Consider the following 21,245-nt stretch of genomic DNA (forward strand, 5'->3'; position numbering starts at 1 on the left):
GTAGGGGTCCCTCAAGGTTCTGTCCTTGGACCCCTTCTCTTCTCCATCTACACCTCCTACTTTGGTCACTTAATAAACTCCTATGGCTTTAAGTACCATCTCTACGCTGATGACACACAAATCTATCTTTCTACCCCTCACATTACTAACCTACTAAACGACATATCGGCATGGATGTCACTCCACTTCCTCAAACTCAATCTTTCCAAAACTGAGCTCTTAGCATTCCCCTCATCCCGTGCCCCTTCCCCTGACTGCTTCATCAAGATCAATAACACAATCATCAGTCCCTCCCCTCATGCCAGGGTACTAGGTGTAATCCTAGACTCCCATCTGTCCTTTCACCCCCAAATCCAATCACTGTCCAAATCTTGTAGACTTCACCTCTGCAACATCTCCAAGATACGCCCGTTCCTAACCACGGAAACCACTAAGCAACTTATTCACTCCCTTGTTATATCTTGCCTTGACTATTGCAACTCCCTTCTCATTGGCCTACCGAATCGTAGGCTATCCCCTCTTCAGTCTATCATGAACGCTGCTGCCAGACTTATCCAACTTGCTAACCGTTCTGTATCTGCCACCCCTCTCTGCCAATCCCTCCAGTGGCTTCCCATTGTCCAGTGGATAAAATTCAAAAAACATTAACAATAACGTATAAAGCCATTTATAACTCTGCCCCAAATTACATCAACGATCTTGTCTCCAAATATCACCCAAACCGTCCTCTCCGCTCCTCGCAAGACCTCCTGCTCTCTAGCTCCCTTGTCTCCTCCTCCCATGCTTGTCTACAGGACTTTTCCAGAACTTCCCCCATCCTCTGGAACTCTCTACCCCAATTTATCAGACTATCGCCCACTCTGCTCACTTTTAGGCGATCTCTGAAAACCTATCTCTTCAAGGAAGCCTATCCTGCCCTCAGCTAACAATGCAATCTTCTACTCTTCCAACCAGTCCATCCCCCACAGTTACTACCTTTTGTACCACTAGCCCCTCCCTCCTAGATTGCAAGCTACAAGGAGCAGGGCCCTCCTTTCCCTCTTGTATTGAACTGTATTGTTGCTGTATTGTCGCCCGTTATATTGTAAAGCGCTGAGCCAACTGTTGGCGCTATATAAATCCTGTATAATAATAATTGTTTTTATTTTATTTCATCATTGTTTATGGTCACTGGCATTTGCTATTAATATCCAAAGCTGGCCATGCATTATACAATTTTCCTTTAGATTTACCCAAACCATGTAATATGAGGTCAAACCTAATCTCTTTCAATGTGTATGCAATCAGGCAGATCCTTGCAGTACATAAATAGGGCTACCCTGTTCAACTTGCCAGCCAGCTAACCAACAGCATTGGTCAGCATCCCCAGTCTAAAAATGGCTTTTATCAGCAAGGAACATGGATAGGTATCACTTATCAAAAAGGGGAATAAGAAAGTCAGTTCAATTTGCCAGCCAGTTATCCAACAACCAAATTAACCAGTCTAACAACATGCGTTTAAAAACAGGGGTTTAGTTAGCACACATTTGCAAATACATACGTAAGCCACAGAGCCACATCACGGCACCCCGACATTCTGTGGTCCTAACTCTACAAATTTTGGGAGTCCTCATAGTAGAGGCACATGCATTTAATGGATAGACCAAGGGCAGGTGGACCTGAGGGAGCCCACCCCTCGTTAAAGTTACAGGAGCGCACGGACACCCAGCATATAGCACAATGGCAGCCAGGGTATCCGATGCACCAACAGACAACAAAAACTACATTCAAAAGACTTGTCATGGCCCCAGGTCTGTGACTGCCTTTTTCAGCAGTGAACACGGACGGGCATCGCATGAGATATATAAATAGGGCTACCCTGTTTAACTTGCCAGCCAGCTAACCAACAGCATTGGTCAGCAGCCCCAGTTTAAAAATGGCTTTTATCAGCAAGGAACATGGATAGGTATCACTTATCAAAATGGGGGATAAGAAAGTCAGTTCAATTTGCCAGCCAGTTAGCCAACAACCAAATTAACCTAACAACATACGTTTAATGTATTTGCAAATGTGTGCTAACTAAAACCCCTGTTTTTAAACACATGTTGTTAGACCGGTTAATTTGGTTGTTGACTAACTGGTTGGCAAATTGAACTGACTTTCTTATTCTCCTTTTTGATAAGTGATACCTATCCATGTTTCTTGCTGATAAAAGCCATATTTTAAACTGGGGCTGCTGACCAATGCTGTTGGTTAGCTGGCTGGCAAGTTGAACAGGGTAGCCCTATTTATATATCCCTTGCAGTACATAGTTGAAGGTAAATCGAAAGAAAATTGAACAAGAAAATTGTACAATGTATGACCAGCTTAAGTGAGAGGTGTTTTAGAGCACTATTTATTTCACAAATGGTATTATTGCAGTAGTCTATATTATTACACAAGTTGTGATTGAGATTATTTACTGGTTTACTGCAATATATAAGGCATATATAGAAGTATAGAACCAGTGCCACGGAAATTATATAAGACAACAGTAAGCTGCAGAACCTAGCCTATAAACTTATAGGATATATAAAACTTCAAAAAAATAGATTGCACTTAAATACATACAAAACAAAAAATGTGACAAAACAATAAAAAAACTATATTTTTTAAATCAAAGTGAAATCCAGCAAAAAAAATAAAGTCCAAAAGTTCAAATAATCAATAATGTCCAAAATAATTAATCGCCAAGTGAATCCACCACCAAAAATGGTTAAATAAAACTCACCAGAGTAATATGCTGATTGTTAGAACCAGCATATAGCACTTGTTACTCTGGGAGCAATGATTAATATGGTGAGAAGAAATGAGGGATGAACTCCAACAGATGATGTTCTGCAAAGCTGAAAATCCAATCCAAAGGTGATTTAGTATCCAAACTGAGAGATGATCAGACCGTTACTTGAAAGAAAAAAGTGAACAATCATGGTGCAGTATGTTTTAAAAAACATCAAACTTTAATGAAGAAATGCACTTACAAGCAAGGTGTCCAGACTGATACCAGTATAGACAGCGTGTGTAATGAATACAAGCGACTCAGACCCAGCTAAACATGCACATGCAACGTGCAAGCAGACCAGGAGCGTGCTGAACGTCACATCCAAAGGCACCGCCCTAAGCTTTTCGCCATCGACGTCCTCCATGACGTCGTCCATGAGGACGTCGATGACGAAAAGCTTAGGGCGGTGCCTTTGGATGTGACGTTCAGCACGCTCCTGGTCTGCTTGCACGTTGCATGTGCTTGTTTAGCTGGGTGTGAGTCGCTTGTATTCATTACACACGCTGTCTATACTGGTGTCAGTCTGGACACCCTGCTTGTAAGTGCATTTCTTCATTAAAGTTTGATGACACTTTGCTGTTATACAGCCTCCATCGCGGTGTAGTGATGTTTCAAAGTGCCTGACCATTATACTGGCTGGAGTGGCAGATGGAGATAACAAAGTACATGCAGCATGGACCAGAGGGATGTGGGGAGGGTATTGTGAATTAGTTCACTTTTTTTGTGAAAAGGTGAGCTAGCGCTTTAAAGCTGAGGACCACTAGGTGGTTACTTTTACTAACATATTTTTTTAACGTTTACTACATTACATTAGGAAAGATAATTGCATGTGATACATTTTAGGTCCCTTGGACATGGGGCATCTACCCTGCTGGGTATTTATTTCTAAACACCTAGGACTCTAAGCACGTGTATCACTCAATGCAGCATTCAGCTCTGTCCAATCACAGCATATTTCAGCCTGCCATAGGCTATGAAAAGCTGCAGGCAGAGGGGCTGGATGCTGCACCCGTGACTCTTGGGTGCAAGAAGTGTTCTGATGTCAGCCCAAATTCAGCATTATTCTTTAATTTCACTTTCGATGATAATGGTATACAGAGATGGTAAGTCTCCCCAACAGCAGCACAGACAGCAATAAAAAAAAAGTGACAGGTGTTCTAATCCCTCTCCACTGCACCCAAAACAATAAACTGTTTTGCCTTTATTGACACTTTACAATGATTCTAAACCGTATGTCTTTAAAATACTAAACATTTTATACTGACCTGCTCTGTGCAGTGGTTTTGCACAGGGCAGCCTCGATGGCCTCTTTTAAAGTCCCCCACTAGCACCCCTGGCTCCTCTTTGGTGAGTCCCCTCATAGGAAGATGCTTCTTATGGGGGCTCTTGTGTGGGCTCACTCCCAAGCCACGTTGCCTGTGTTCATAACTCGGCCCTGTGCTATAACTCGGCCCTGTGGGGAGAGAGAGGAGAGAGCTGCTGCTCTCTGTCACAGCGCTGGATTGAGATTGGGCTCAGGTAAGCATAAGGCGGGGCTGGGGGAGTCCTGGACACAGGAGAGATTTTACCTTAATGCAGAGAATATAGTAATGTAAAAAACCGCTTAAAGTGGAACTTTACCCATAACAACTTGATAAGCAATAATGTTCTTTAGCAAGGAACATTCCACATTAATAATTACACTACCAAAATTAGTGTGTGTTGTAAATTGCCTCCAGCTTTGTTCCTGTTTCTTCTTGCTGGAGGCTGCCGTTCTGCTGAAGCCCAGAGCCCCTGAGCAGCAGTAAATCTTTAGGGTGTCAGCAGATCAGTTCCTATATTTTCAGCACAATGTGGAAAAATAGAGAGCAACTGAGCATGTGCAGAGTAGGGTGAGACAGTGTGTCACTGGATTTTAAACCATATAGGCACTTATCTTTAAGGTTTTATATAGCTGTACCTGCAAAAGGTACCAACCTGAAGTGATCTAGCAAGACTTAATTTTCTGACTAATGTTCCACTTTAAGCCTTTAGAACCACTTTTAAGAGGAAGTTCAGTCTCTAAGAAAAAATTAAAAGCAGCTACAAGTAGGTACGTGCCCCCCCCTCCAGAATTACATGCCAAGTTAGACAGAGGAGGGAGGGGGGGGGGGTCCTAAAGCAGAACTTCCCCTTTTGGGTGAAGCTCCTCTTCAACCACTTTACTATCGAGCTATACGGCTACAGCGCGGTAGTCCAGTTCTGTGAGGGCGTGATATGACATCCTCCCAGACTGCGTCCCCTGCACCCCCCTAGCGGTTTGCATCCAGCGCTGTGATTGCTGGGTCCTTTGGACATGGTAAAAGGCCAATCACAGCAGCCTTTTTCCATGTGATCAGCTGTGTCCAATCACAGCTGACCTCTATGTAAATACACTTGGCGGTCATCGGCAGTACTTTCCTCTTGCTCTCACAGCGTGAGGAAAGTACTGCCGGTAACTGGCAACTGTCAAAGCAGACATCTGAACTGATAATCAGGGCACTGACTATCAGTGCCCTGATTATCAGTGCTGCTCATCTGTGCCCAGCAGTGCTTGAAATTGAAAAAAAGGCTGAAAATTGGCCTGAGCAAGAGGGGGGTAAAAGTACCCGGTAGGCAAGGGGTTAAGGAGCAGTTGTATTACTTTACACACATCCTTTTCTTCGAGACTGACATCTAGTGGTGAGAAATGTGCACTGCAGAAATCAGATAAGGCAGAAACTATTAACCACTTGCCCTCCAGAGGATTTACCCCCCCTTCCTATTTCAACTGGTAATTGCGTGGTCATGCAATGCTGTACCCAAACAAAATGCTGTACCCAAACTGGTAATTGCGTGGTCATGCAGTGCTGTACCCAAACAAAATGCTGTACCCAAACTGGTAATTGCGTGGTCATGCAATGCTGTACCCAAACAAAATTAATGTCCTTTTTTTCACACAAATAGAGCTTTCTTTTGGTGGTATTTGATCACTGCTGGGTTTTTCATTTTTTGCGCTATAAACCCAAAAAGACCGAAAAGTTTGAAAAACAATTATATTTTTTACTTTTGGTTATTAAACATATGTAGTAAACTCCAAGTTATTCATACATTTAGACCAAAATGTATTCTGCTACATGTCTTTGGTAAAAAAAAAAATCCCAAAAAGTGTATATTAATTGGTTTGTGTGAAAATTATAGCGTCTATAAATGACTGTATAGATATTGGAATTTACGCCATTTTTTTGCTTTACAGCGCTGTGCTCGTTTAACTGACAATTGCGCGTTCATACAGTATTGTACATAAATGAAATTTGTTATTTTTTTGACATAAATAGAGCTTTCTTTTGGTGGTATTTGATCACCTCTGGGGTTTTTTTTGTGTGCTATAAACAAAAAAGACTTAACTTTTGAAAAAAAATATTTTTTTCTCATTTTTGTCATAAAAAATATGCAATAAACTCAAATTTCATCATACATTTAGGCGAAAATGTATTTTGCTTCATGTCATTGGTAAAAACAAAATCCCAATAACTGCATATTAATTGGTCTGTGTGAAAGTTATAGTGTCTACAAACTATGGTTTAGTTACTGGAAATGATAAAAAGAGAAAAACCGCGCCTCTGAGTGTAAACTGTTAAAAAGTATTTATTGGTGAACATGATTAAAACCATTCACATGTAGGTGGTAAAGATCAGGCTCATAAAGGGTTAACAATGCACAATGCCACCTGATGATCTGGACCAGAGCACAAGAGTACAAGAGTGCAGCCTGCACAGCAGGGAGCACTGGAGATCCAGATGCAGCCCAGGTGCGGATGCAGGAATGTGGGTGCAGCAGCAGGCAGGTATGGCGACAACCAGGATACAGGTCAGGTGCGGATGCAGGAATGTGGGTGCAGCAGCAGGCAGGTATGGCGACAACCAGGATACAGGTCAGGTGCGGATGCAGGAACGTGGGTGCAGCAGCAGGCAGGTATGGTGGCAACCAGGATACAGGCCAGGTGCGGATGCAGGAACGTGGGACAGCAGCAGGTAGGTATGACGGCAACCAGGATGCAGGAACGTGGGTGCAGCAGCAGGCAGGTATGGCGGCAACCGGGATACAGGCCAGGTGCGGATGCAGGAACGTGGGACAGCAGCAGGTAGGTATGGCGGCAACCAGGATGCAGACCAGGTGAGGATGCAGGAACATGGGTGCAGCAGCAGGCAGGTATGACGCCAACCGGGATACAGGCCAGGTGCGGATGCAGGAACGTGGGACAGCAGCAGGTAGGTATAGCGGCAACCAGGATGCAGACCAGGTGCGGATGCAGGAATGTGGGTGCAGCAGCAAGTAGGTATGGCGGCAACCAGAATGTAGACCAGGTGCAGATGCAGGAGTGTAGGTGCAGCAGCAAGTAGGTATGGCGGCAATCAGAATGCAGACCAGGTGCAGATGCAGGAGTGTAGGTGCGGCAGCTGGTAGGTATGGCAGTAACCAGGGTGCAGGCCAGGTGTGGGTGCAGAAACGTAGGTGCAGCAGCAGGTAGGTATGGTGGCAACCAGGATACAGGCCAGGTGTGGATGCAGGAATGTGGGTGCAGCAGCAAGTAGGTATGGTGGCAACCAGGATGCAGACCAGGTGCAGATGCAGGAGTGTAGGTGCGGCAGCAGGTAGGTATGGCGGTAACCAGGGTGCAGGCCAGGTGCGCGTGCAGGAAAGTAGGTGCAGCAGCAGGTAGATATGGCGGCAACCAGGATACAGGAACATATGTGCAGCAGTGTCAGACAAGCCAGGTCAGGATCAATCGGGCAGATCAGGTACAAGGGAGCAGGCAAGAGGATAGTCAGGGATAAGCCGAATCGGTGCAGGCGGAGTTCTTTTTTGGTCAGGGTCAGATCAGATACAGGCAACAGAATCAGGTTATCAAGTACAGGACGTTATAGACCAGAAGGCATAGGCTAAACTGTGTTGGTGATTTAAATAGCCCGCCTTGCGGTGACGTGTACGCTAGTGCGCATGCATGCAACCGCACGCTCTCACGCATGTGCACTCGCACCGCTGTGGCTAACAGGGATCTGGTGCATAGATGCGTGACAGCAAGGGAGCGATCCTTGACACTACCATTTTAGATTTACACAGGAGGTCTAGTGCTAGAATTACTACCCTTGATGATGACGTTCGCGGCGATACCTCACATGCATGGTACAACTGTTGTTTACATACCAGCATGGGGTCAACGCTTGCACATGTGTGGGCAGGGCGAGGGTGTTTTGTTAAATTATTTTTACACTGTCCCTTTCATTTTTTTTTCTTTTCTTTTCACTTTTATTGTTATCACAGGGAATGTAAATAACCCCTGTGAATGCAATAGGCAATGACAGGTATTCTTTTATGAGAAATCAGGGTTCCAATAGACTCTTGATATCTCCTTGTCCCTTACATCATCTGATCTACCCAAAATCGGTGTGATCAGATGTTTTCCCAATTTAAAAATAGTGCTGTTTATATCCTGTGAAACTGAAGTGATGAAATGTTCGTAGCTTCCGATATCTTAGACTGTAGATATGATTGGCGCCATTCCAGTCTCCAAACAGCTCTATGGTCAGCCAACAGAAACACTGGCTGCATTCTCATGTTCCCCTAATGCAGTGTTTCTCAACTCCAGTCCTCATGGACCCCCAACAGGTCATGTTTTCAGGATTTCCATTATTTTGCACAGGTGATTTGATCAGTTTCACTGCCTTAGTAATTACCACAGCTGTTTCATCTGAGGGAAATCCTGAAAACATGACCTGTTGGGGGTCCATGAGGACTGGAGTTGAGAAACACTGCCCTAATGGCACGGACTGCCCGAGAAAGCCGTGGAAGGCAACTGGGGGGGGGGGGGCCATCTTCTCACCTTCTCCCGCTGCTTGTTAAAGCAGTTGCAGGCATCACCCTGGTATAATCATTCAAAGTCCAGTGATGTTCCAGTACAACGCTGGTCCTTTGTTGGGTATATATGCTATGTTCTTTTTTTTATGTAGCCTTTGAAATAAAGAGAAGAAATCTCTGCCAAAAAAATGTGTGCCCACCATTAGAATATACCACTCTGCATCCACCGACTTCTAATGGTGGCCACACATGAAATATTCTTTTTTTTGTTCAGCCCGTGAGCTTCCTCTATTCACATCGATGGATGTGGATGAAGAAATCTCTGCCAAAAAAAGATTAAAAATATATGCCAAAGTATAGAGGCCATCCACCCACTGGTCACCCCAGGCCCCCATGCTTGGGCATTTTTAACTGTGGTTAAAAAAATCTCATCCAACAGCACTGCACACACTTACTTATGTATATTCTGAGACCAAGACCCTGTTGCTGTCAGAATAAACAGATTGGTGCTGCAGCTGAATGCCTGCAAAGAAAACAGCAGTGGTTAACAGTAAAACAATAACAATATAACAGTAACTCAATAATGAAACAACTGTTTTTGTTATTGGATAGCAGGTGAGACATCAGGGGTCTTTTAGACTTACCCTCTCTGTGCAATGGTATGGCACAAAGCCGCCCTAAACATCCTCTTTTGGGGTCACTCGCCAGTGATCTTTGCTCTTCCTCCACCTGAATTTCAGGCTCCGCCGCTATCAGCAAACCCAGGACAAGGACCAGCATGGCGTGTGCCATCGGGTAGATGGGAGGGAGATTAGCAAACGTCTGTTTGGTTATCTGCCTTTCCTGTTAAACAGTTGGAAATTTTTTTTTTTAGTAAAATAACAAACATGTTATACTTACCTTCCCTATGGTTTTGTACAGAGTAGCTCTGAACTTTCTCTACTGGGGTCCCGCTGTCATCAAAATATAATTTCCAGGTTCAGGTGTCCCTGGCTGGGGAAGAAACTAATGGAGCGATATATGATATTTACATTTATACATTTACACCTCATACAGTTATGCTTTTACATTTTATACATTTATACCTTTACATTTATGTATTTTTGTAACCACTTGAGCTCCTGAGGATTTACCCCCCTTAATGACCAGGCCCTTTTTGCTGTTTGGCGCTGCACTAATTCAAATGATATTTGCGCGGTCATGCAATGCTGTACCCAAATTAAATTTACGTCCTTTTTTTAACACAAGTAGAGCTTTCTTTTGGTAGTATTTGATCACCTGTGCGCTTTTTATTTTTTGCGCTATAAACAAAAAAAAACACGAAAATTTTGAAAAAAAACAATATTTTCTATTTTCAGCTATAAAAAATATATCGTAAACTCAAAGTTAGTCATAAATTTAAGCCAAAATGTATTCTGCTACATGTTTTTGGTAAAAAAATCCCAATAACTGTATATTGATTGCTTTGTGTGAAAGTTATAGCGTCTACAAACTATGGTATAGATAATTTGAAATTTACACAGCTTTTACTTTCTGACCGCCCATCACATCTCTTGAGGTGCTAAAATACCAGGATAGAACATACACCCCCAAATGACCCCTTTTCGGAAAGCAGACACCCTAAGCTATCTGCTGAGAGACATATTGTGTTCATGGAAGATTTATTTTTTTTCCACAAGTTTCTGGAAAATGACAAAAACTTTTTTTTTTGTTTGTTTTTTTTTACACAAAATTGTCATTTAAATGATTTATTTCTTGCACAAGCCAAGGCTATATGTGGAATTACACCCTCAAATACATTCTGCTACTTCGAGTATGAGGATACCACACGTGTGACACTTTTTGGGAGCCTAGCCACATACAGGAGCCTGAAATCCAATGACCACTTTGAAAGCCTGAAGGTGCGTAACTTCTTCATTTCACTTCCCCACTACCTATCACAGTTTCGGAGGCCCTGAAATGCCAGGAAAGCACCAAACCCGCCCCAAATGACCCCTTTTTGGAAAGTAGACACTCCAAGGAATTTAAAAAGAGGCATGGTAAGTATTTTGCAGATCTCATTTTTTATCACAAGGTTTTGAAATATAAAAAAGAAAAGAAAAAAATATGTTTTTATTTTCTTTCTTCATTTTCCAAAAACTTGGGGCAACAAATGAGATCTTCAAAATACTTACCATGCTTCTTATCAAATTCCTTTGGGTGTCTACTTTCCAAAAAGGGGTCATTTGGGGGGGTTTGGTGCTATTCTGGCATTCCAGGGCCTCCGAAACTGTGATAGGTAGTCAGGAAGTATAATGAGGAAATAAAGCCCTTTAAAAGCCTGAAGGTGCTTATTGGATTTTGGGGTCCTGCACTTGGCTAGACTGCCAAAAAGTCTCTCATATGTGGTACCCCCATACTCGGGAGAAGTAGCAGAATGTATTTTGGGCAGTAATTCCACATATACATATGGCTTGTGAGAGCAATAAATTATTTCAATGACAATTTTGTGTAATTTTTTTTTTGTCATTTTCCAAAAACTTGTGGTAAAAAAATAAATTCTTCTATTGATTCAACATGCCTCTCAGCAAATAGTTTGGGGTGTCTACTTTCCAAAAAGGGGTCATTTTGAGGGGTGGGGGCATTTTATGCCCAGCATTAGAAGTTTATGCCACACATCACTCACTCTTCTAACCACCTGAAGACCAAGCCTTTTCTGACACTTTTTGTTCACATTAAAAAAATCAGTATTTTTGCTAGGAAATTAAAGTGAACCCCAAAACATTATATATTTTTTAGAGCAGACACCCTAGTAAATAAAATGGTGGGTGGTGCAATTTTTTATCTCACATATTACTTACACAGTGATTTTTCAAACGCAATTTTAATTAATTTTTTAATTTTAATGCACAAAAACACAATATATTGGCCAATTATTTGGTATGATATAAAAAGATGATGCTATGCTGAGTAGATAGACACCAAACATGACATGCTTTAAAATTACGCATGCCCTGTGTAATGGCGACAAACTGCATACATTTTTAATATCTATAGGCAACGCTTTAAAAGCCTTTACAAGCTACCATTTTAGATTTACAGAGGAGGTCCAGAGCTATAATTACTGCCCTTGATCTGACGTTCATGGCGATACCTCACATGCATGGTGCAATCGCTGTTTCCATACTGGCACAGGGTCAACGCTCACGACCGCAGGTGTGCGCATGCGCGGATGGGCGAGGGTCCTTTTTTTTTTTTTTTTTTTTTTTAAATTTATTTAATTATTTTTACACTGTCCCTTTCATTTTTTTTATTTTAAATCACTTTTAATGCTATCTCAGGGAGGGGGAGGGGGGGGGCATTTTCTCCTGCTGCTTGTAAAGGCAATCCTGCAGCTAATTAACCACTAGGAATGCTTTTACATGAAAGCCCATTGCTGGCTGAAAACAATTATACCAGGATGATGCCTGCAGCTGCAGGCATCACCCTGGTATAACCATTCAAAGTCCAGTGATGTACCAGTACGTCGCTGGTCCTTGTTGGGTGTATATGCTATGTTCTTATTTTCTTTATGCAGCCTGTGGGCTGAATGAAAAAAAAGAGAAGAAATCTCTGCCAGAAAAAGTGTGTGGTATGCCCACCATTAGAAACCTCCCTGCATCCACCCACTTCTAATGGTGGGCACACATGAAATGTGCCAACAAATATAAAATACATATGCCAAAGCATAGGGGCCATCCACCCACTGGCCACCCCAGGCCCCCATGCTTTGGCATATATTCTCTTTTTTTTAACTGCGGCTGAAAATTTTCATCCGTCAGCACTGCACACACCTACTTATGTCTATTCTGAAAGCAAGACCCTGTTGCTGTCAGAATAAACAGGTCAGTGCTGCAGTTTGACATTCCTGCAAAGAAATCAACAATGGTTAACAATAAAACATAAACTCAATAAAACAACTTTATAATTGAAAGATCTCTGCAAGGAAAAGTGTGTGGTGGTATGCCCACCATTAGAAACCTCCCTGCATCCACCCACTTCTAATGGTGGGCACACATGAAATGTGCCAACAAATATAAAATACATATGCCGAAGCATAGGGGCCATCCACCCACTGGCCACCCCAGGCCCCCATGCTTTGGCATATAGTCTCTTTTTTTTAACTGCGGATAAAAAATCTCATCCGTCAGCACTGCACACACCTACTTATGTCTATTCTGAAAGAAAGACCCTGTTGCTGTCAGAATAAACAGGTCAGCGCTGCAGCTGAAAGCATTCCTGCAAACAGAAATGTTTAACAATAAAACAGTAAAAGTAAAACAATCACAAAAATGACAACAAAAAAAACTATAACTATTTTTGGTTTTTACATTTTTTTATTTTTTTGGGGGGGATTTGTATTTTTAATTTTTTTTTTTAACTTTTTTTTTCCAAACTTTAAACATTTTTAAAACAGCTGGTAGGGTCTCTCCAAATGCGATAGCCAGTTTCCTGACTACCTAACATCTTTCGAGACCCTGTATAAATGTGCCCTGATCTGTGCCGTGCTGTACCCTATACTAATAGTCAACTAGTGTATGGTAGAGGCGGAAGCAGGGCTTGACGCAGAGGCCAGGCTGGCCAGGACAGGAGGGACAACAATAGCTGCTGTCACGCCTAATTCCACGTTTGCTGCAGACACAACATCTTTTTTGGGGTCTTCTTTGGGTTGGGGTACCAGGAATGTTATCGGGAAAACGTCTCTCATGCAGACGGCTAACTGCATCTGGGATGGGGGTTTGGGGCGCAGCACCTTCTGGATACAAAAGGGCCCTGTTGATCTCTAACTGGAAATTTAGGTATGATCCACTATGTCCAGTTGCTTTATAGAGAACAAAAGCGTTATATACAGCCAATTGAAATAAATAAACAGACACTTTTATGTACCAGCGTCTGGCTTTTCGGGAAACTAAATACGGCTTCCTCATCTGGTCGTTGAAGTCCACCCCTCCCATGTTAAGGTTATAATCGTGGACACAGAGGGGCTTCTCAACAACACCAGCTGCCGTGGTAATTTGGACGGTCGTATCTGCGTGAATGGAAGACAGGAGGTAAACATCCCGTTTGTCCTTCCACTTCACTGCGAGCAATTCTTAATTTCTCAAGCAGGCTTTTTCCCCCTTTTTAAGACGGGTATTTACAAGCCGTTGGGGGAAGCCCCGGCGATTAGATCGCACAGTGCCACATGCGCAAATTCCCAGATTGAACAAATATCTAAACAGTAGCACGCTTGAATAAAAATTGTCCACGTATAAGTGGTACCCCATATGGAAAAAGGATGACGCCAAGTCCCAAACTATCTTGCCACTGCTCCCCATGTAGTCTGGGCATCCGGGGGGCTCCAAGTGACTATCTTTTCCCTTGTAAATCCGAAACTTACATGTATAGCCTGTTGCCCTCTCACAGGTCTTATACATCTTGATCCCATATCTGGCACGCTTGCTGGGGAGATATTGTTTGATTAGAAGGCGGCCAGAATATTGAATGAGGGACTCATCGATGCAGATGTTTTTATGGGGAGTATACACATCTGCAAATTTTTGGTTAAAGTGATTTACGAGGGGCCGAATTTTGTGGAGCCGGTCAAATTCAGGGTCACCCCGAGGACGACTGAGTGTGTTGTCGTAGAAGTGCATAAAACGCATTATCGTCTCATATCTCTGCCTGGCCATGGCAGCAGAGAACACGGACATGTGAACAAGCGGGTCTGTGGACCAATACAACCGCAATTGATTTTTAATATTAATGCCCATGTTGAGGGTTAGGCCCAAAAAAACTTTAAATTCGGAAACCGTAATGGGTTTCCATGCGAATGGTCTGGCAAGGTATGAATTTGGGTTGGCGGCGTTATATTTTCTTGCATATAAATTGCTTTGATCCACAATCAATGCATAAAGATCTTCTGTGAAGATCAGCTCAAAAAAATCAAGGGGAGTATTTAAATTTACTTGTGTACTAGCGGCAAACTGGCGCTATCTGGGAGGGGTGCTAACACTATCGGAAGTCACCAGTGATACTAATACAGTGATCAGTAAAAATCTGTTCACTGTAATCAATGACACTGGTGACAGGGCAGTGAAGGGGTTAACTGGGGGGGCGATCAAGGGGTTAAATGGGATTACTGGTGTACTGGCGGGCAAACTGGCGCTATCTGGGAGGGGCGCTAACACTATTGGAAGTCGCCAGCGACATACAGTGATCAGTAAAAATCTGTTCACTGATCAATGACACTGGTGACAGGGCAGTGAAGGGGTCAACTCGGGGGGGGGGGGGGGGCGATCAAGGGGTTAGACGGGATTACTGGTGTATTAGCGGGCAATCTGGTGCTATCTGGGAGGGGCGCTAACACTATCGGAAGTCGCCAGCAACACTGTTACAGTGATCAGTAAAAATCGGTTCACTGGTGACAGGGCAGTGAAGGGGTTAACTGGGGGGGGGGGCGATCAGGGGGGTTAAATGTGTCCTAGGTGTGTTCTAACTGTGGGTATGTGCTGTTTTACTCACTGTTAGTATGTCTTCTTCTCTGTCTGGAACGGAATGTGTCCAGGAGGAGAAGGATGACATCATATCCTGTCCTGTGTAAATGTCAACACAGGATAGGACAGGGACCGATCATGTGATTTCAGCCAGACATCACTGGCTGAAATCTAATGATTGATCCCTCCGGGATCGAATGGTGTCACCCGCGGGTCGGCGGGAGCGCGCGCGCGCCCCCTGCTGCAAAAATGTCGGGAGCGTGGAGCCCGTTTTAAAACGTGGTTTTGCGCCCCAGTGCCGCCCTGCACACGTATATATACAGTGGCAGGGCGGCAAGTGGTTAAAACGTTTTCAAAACATCAAGAGCTACAACTAATTCAAAACTACTACAACCATCTTGTATAAAGAGAAAATATATGTTATACTATACATTTACACGTACACATTTCATACATATTAATTATAATGCAGTGTACAATTCCTCTGGGGAGAACTGCTGCTCTAGGTCACAAGCCTTTTGTGCGAAAATTGGCTCTGTTTAGGGAAGCACAGATATATCGGCGGACGAAAACAGTGTTCTCTGCATTCTGCCAATGGGAAAAATGGTGCAGATACAAGCAAAGGCATGTCACATAGACTTTCATGGAGAAACACCCCTTAGTGACTTCAGTGCAAAATTTGCCAGCCAGATTTATTACGGTTTAAAAAAAAAAAGCAGGGCTAAAGAATGAAAATAAAAGAACCCGCCCGGTGTGTGTGTGATCAAATATGTGGGTTGCCTACACCACACACAAAATATTTTAAAAGACCTCCTGCGTTTACATGGAATCCTAACCTTAAAAAAAAAACTGCTGGCATTAAACTTATACCCAAAATAAGTGAATGATCAATCAATAAACAGTGCAGCGCTAATCAATAATATATATATAAATATCCAATAAATAGGTGATACAATAAATAAACTCGATATACACCCCTGGGAGTATATATCCAAAATAATCAATAATAATATATTATTATCATGCGTGTAATCCCTTATAGGGAATATCTGGTGCAAAACGTGATAAATATAATCATAAAACAATATAGTGGCAAAAAAACGTATAGTGCTCAAAACAAGTGAACCAATAATCAATTTAAAAAAAAATGTCCAAACAATTGATAAAAGTAATGCAATGCTTAGTGGTAATCTTCACACTCCACTCTTTATGCAAAGAATAATGTGCAGTGTGCGTGATTCACACGTGCCAATCCTTAACGGCCAGAATGCCCCCTCCCCTTCTTACTTAGACCCCACAGGGCCAGCACGCTTTAGGATCAAGCGATCCTATCAGAATGGATTCCTCTCTGGATCTCGCCTTCCCCCTCCAGCATCCACCAGACTAGCAGCCAGCTCCTCCAAGGGTCATAATGAAACACAAACAGAGACCCTCCATAGTGCAACCAGTTTTATTAAACAATAAACAGATAGATAATAGAGTTCCACACATTCATGATGATTCAATCCAGCTTTCTTACCACATGCTATGGGTGTACTGCATGGGTAATACAACAGGGTGTTCCAATATGGCCCCCACGCCGGAAATGACGTCACCGCGTAAGCTCCTCCCAACGTACCGACGCGTTGCGTCACGCTCAGCACGTGACTTCATCAGGGTAACGCCCATAAAGTGCGTTCCCTTAGTCAGGCTGAGTCCAGGTTTATTTATGAGATGCGTACTCGGACCCCGAGGGGTCTAAACGTGGATTTTGACTTGAATTGTTTTTTAAGTGATTTTTGATAAGGATTATAGTTCATCTGCACATTTTATTGGATTTTAATATTTATTTTATCTATAGTATCCTGGTATATATTATTGATTTATTAATTAGTAGTGATTATGTTCATGTTGTGAACCTTTGGTATGGGTGTCTGTATGGCCGAATAGGAAGGGAAGAGGGAAGGGAAATGCGGCTGCATGGGCAATACATGCCCCCGCCCCTCGGTTTCCGCCCCGCCTGGTGAGTGATCTTCATGTCTACTGGGGGGGAGAGAGCTGACAGGCAGACTGACCAGAGACTGCCAGGTGGCTGACCGAGACTGACTAGAGACTGCCAGGTGACTGACCAGTGACTGATCGAGACTGCCAGGTGACTGACCGACTGTACCAGGTGACTGCCAAGTGACTGACCAGAGACTGCCAGGTGACTGACCGAGACTGACCAGAGACTGCCAGGTGACTGACCAGAGACTGCCAGGTGACTGACCAGAGACTGCCAGGTGACTGACCAGAGACTGCCAGGTGACTGATCAGAGACTGCCAGGTGACTGACCAGAGACTGCCGAGTGACTGAACGAGACTGCCAGGTGACTGAACGAGACTGCCGAGTGACTGAACGAGACTGCCAGGTGACTGAACGAGACTGCCAGGAGACTGACCGGTGACTGAGCAGAGACTGCCAGGTGACTGACCAGACACTGACCAAGACTGAGCAGAGACTGCCAGGTGGCTGACTCATACCACTAACTGACACCTTCTCGCTGCTCATACCACTAATGACACCTTCACACCGCTCACGCCATTAACTGACACCTTCTCGCCCCTTATACCACTAACTGACACCTTCTCGCCGCTCATACCACTAACTGACACCTTCAAAGAAAGATGTGGCCGACCACTAAGTTCTGCCCAGCAAACATTGGTGCACTAGAGACAGTGGGGGTGCACGGGAATTTTTGTGTTGCCTAGGGCAGCACAAATCAGAAATACATCACTGACTACTATAACTGCTACACACCACTGTAGGCATCCTGTATGAAAAGAAAACATCTGTTATACTACACATTTATATTTTTATACTTTTTTTTTCATTTCATCAACTACTATAACTACTACACACCACTGCAGGCATCCTGTATGAAAAGAAAACATCTGTTATACTACACATTTATATTTTTATACTTTTTTTTTCATTTCATCAACTACTATAACTACTACACACCACTGCAGGCATCCTGTATGAAAAGAAAACATCTGTTATACTACACATTTATATTTTTATACTTTTTTTTTTTTTTTCAGATCATCAACTACTATAACTACTACACACCACTGCAATCATCCTGTATGAAAAGAAAATACATGTTAGATACGGATTTGCACCAAACACATAACACCATTTACACTGTCAATGAAAAACCTGCTGTTGATCATGTCTTCAAGGCTCAGGTTGTTTATGCCCTCCAATGTGATTATCCGGCGCTGGTGTGGAATAGCAGCTCGGCACATGGGACAGGTGGCACTCTCCTGAAGCCATTGTAGAATGCAGTAGGTGTGAAATTTGTGATTGCAGGTCAAGATTGTAGAGTGCTGACTGTCTTCGTACCCTGCAAAACAAATGGGACAGATTGCCCCCTCCTCGCCGCGCTGCTCCATGGCTGGTGGTGGTGGTGCTGGATGGCGATGAGCAGCCCTGTTGATGGCGTAATCCTGTCTCTGCCGAAGCAGCAGTCTGGATCTTGTCCGATGGGCTATTGGAGACTCCTGGACTTCCTGACGTGAGAGCCTTCCCCGACATCTGCAACGTGCAGATCTCGGCATCCTAATGGTGATGGATGGCAAATCACCTGGAAATAGCTATAAAATAAAATATTAATAATAATAATATTTAAACAATATTATTATAATGACAAGAGCAGTATTTCTGGATATTAAGCAGAAAAAGCTCAGGTAATCGCTTTGAAAAGCAGTAGATCGCAGGAGAAATTCCAACGATCCTACTCGCTCGACTCCCAGCGTAAGAGTGACTTGAGCCACAGCCACAGCCAATCACAGCCAGTCACAGCCAGCCACAGCCAATCCCAGCCACAGCCAATCCCAGCCACAGCCAATCACAGCCAGTCCCGCCCCTGTCACTTTTGAGGCCTACTATGAATTGTCATGGAAACCCAGGCCTAAATAAATTTGATATAATTTTCTATGTAATGTTCTCATTTTAATGGTGATTCCTGAATTCCGCCACTAGATGACAGCAAAATTGCAATAAGTTTCACTCCTCCACAGCGGTAATCCCGCACATCGCCACTGATGTCTCCCTTCCCAATCAGCTCCGTTTTCTTTCCTCTGGCGGCCATCTTGCTTTCTCAGAGTGCAGTGAGCCGACATGAAGAATCCGGGTAGATTACAGGTGAGGGGGACAGAGAGCCGGGGGTGGTGAGGAGAAGGCCGCGGTGAGGTGTAATGGAGGTCGGGCAGGCGGATGGTGTAGGCCTAGGTGTGCTGTGGAGGAGGGGCTGAGGTTGCAATACATAGAAGGCCTGAGGGGGTGTGGAGAATGCCCAGGATGGTGTAGGCCGCGATGTGCTGGATGGAGGAGGAGGGGGATGGAGTGTGTGGCCGGCTATAGAGGTGGTCATGAGCAGGAAAGGTCTGGGGGCAGTCATAGTGGGAGCCCCCCATCACTCCCCCATCCATGTCTGCCATCCCTGGCCTGCACAGGGCAGAGCTCATTGCTTTCCTTTCCTGTGTGGTGGGATTTGCGGCTGGGAGTGCGCTGATGATCTCTCCTGTAGGCCCCATTCACATCTGGCGATTTGGTATCGCTGGAGGGATGGCCGCAGTTCTATCACTGCACTAACTCGCACTGCAATCCTGGCAAAACGCACCACATGCGTTTGTATGCCATTCATTTTTAATGTCATCTCAAATGTGCAGCTTTGCAGCGCAAGAGAAGCGCACGTCAATCCGCTTGTCGCCTATAAAGGAGCAGAAGCTTCTATTGGGTGACGAGCTTTGTGCGAAGCGGTGAGCAGAGCAAAAATCGCACCTTTTTGCCAGGATTACAGTGTGATTTGGAATTGCAGTAATTCCAGCCGCGACCCCAAATCGCCAGAAGTAGCTGTCCACTGACACCCATGCTGCACAGCTTTCATTGCGTCTGCTGGAGCCGGAGGTGCGCAGTTTTCATTGCATCTGCTGGAGCCGGAGGTGCGCAGTTTTCATTGCATCTGCTGGAGCCAGAGGTGCGCAGTTTTCATTGCGTCTGCTGGCTCCAGAGGTGCGCACTTGTCATTGCGTCTGCTGGCTCTAGAGGTGCGCACTTACCATTGCGTCTGCTGGCTCCAGAGGTGCGCACTTGCCATTGCGTCTGCTGGCTCCAGAGGTGCGCACTTGCCATTGCATCTTCTGGCTCCACAGGTGCGCAGTTGCCATTGCCTCTGCTGGCGCCAGAGGTGCGCAGTTGCCATTGCCTCTGCTGACGCCAGAGGTGCGCAGTTGCCATTGCCTCTGCTGGCGCCAGAGGTGCGCAGTTGCCATTGCGTCCTCTGGCTCCAGAGGTGCGCACTTGCCATTGCGTCCGCTGGCTCCAGAGGTGCGCACTTGCCATTGCGTCCGCTGGCTCCAGAGGTGCGCACTTGCCATTGCGTCCGCTGGCTCCAGAGGGGCGCACTTGCCATTGCGTCCGCTGGCTCCAGAGGTGCGCACTTGCCATTGCGTCCGCTGGCTCCAGAGGTGCGCAGTTGCCAGAGGTGCGCAGTTGCCATTGCGTCCGCTGGCTCCAGAGGTGCGCAGTTGCCATTGCGTCCGCTGGCTCCAGAGGTGCGCAGTTGCCATTGCGTCCGCTGGCTCCAGAGGTGCGCAGTTGCCATTGCGTCCGCTGGCTCCAGAGGTGCGCAGTTGCCATTGCGTCCGCTGGCTCCAGAGGTGCGCACTTGCCATTGCCTCTGCTGGCGCCAGAGGTGCGCACTTGCCATTGCCTCTGCTGGCGCCAGAGGTGCGCTTTGTATCCACTGGCGCTAGATGTGCACAGCTTTCATTGCGTCTGCTGGCGCCAGAGGTCTGCAGTTTTCATTGCGTCTGCTGACACAAATGCTGCACAGCTTTTGTTTTCTGCTGGCGCCAGAGGTGCACAGCTTTAATTTTGTTCGCTGGCGTAAGATGTGAGCAACTTTCATTGCTTCTGCTGGTGCCAGAGGTGCGCAGCTTTCATTGCATTTGCTGGCCCCAGAGGTGCGCAGCTTTCATTGTGTCTGCTGGCGCCAGAGGTGCGCAGTTCTTATTGTGTCCACTGGCACCAGTGCGGGTGGCCGTTGTATACAGCTCCTCTAGTATGCATTGGAATACGTTGCAAAAAA

At 44.8% G+C, this 21,245-nt stretch overlaps 1 protein-coding gene across 6 annotated transcripts in view; it reads left to right on the forward strand.

Moving 5' to 3' along the window:
• Window positions 1–21,245, forward strand: part of LOC149468374 (uncharacterized) — a 53,218-nt gene that overhangs the window by 16,250 nt on the left and 15,723 nt on the right. For 2 of the 6 annotated variants that reach the window (XM_089670254.1, XM_089670253.1), the window contains exon 1: window positions 19,226–19,297. The exons of 2 other annotated variants lie outside the window; for them this stretch is intronic. In XM_089670254.1, coding sequence (XP_089526380.1) covers window positions 19,274–19,297 — 24 coding nt within the window. In that variant the 5' untranslated portion in view covers window positions 19,226–19,273. Of the gene's footprint in view, window positions 1–19,225; window positions 19,298–19,363; window positions 19,385–21,245 lie in introns of those variants that run through there. 2 more of the 6 variants (XR_016311730.1, XR_016311731.1) reach the window with 2 other exon arrangements.

Source organism: Staurois parvus, unplaced genomic scaffold, assembly GCF_062004578.1.
Source record: "Staurois parvus isolate SC_StPar_1 unplaced genomic scaffold, SC_StPar_1.0 ptg000088l, whole genome shotgun sequence".
NCBI lineage: Eukaryota > Metazoa > Chordata > Amphibia > Anura > Ranidae > Staurois > Staurois parvus.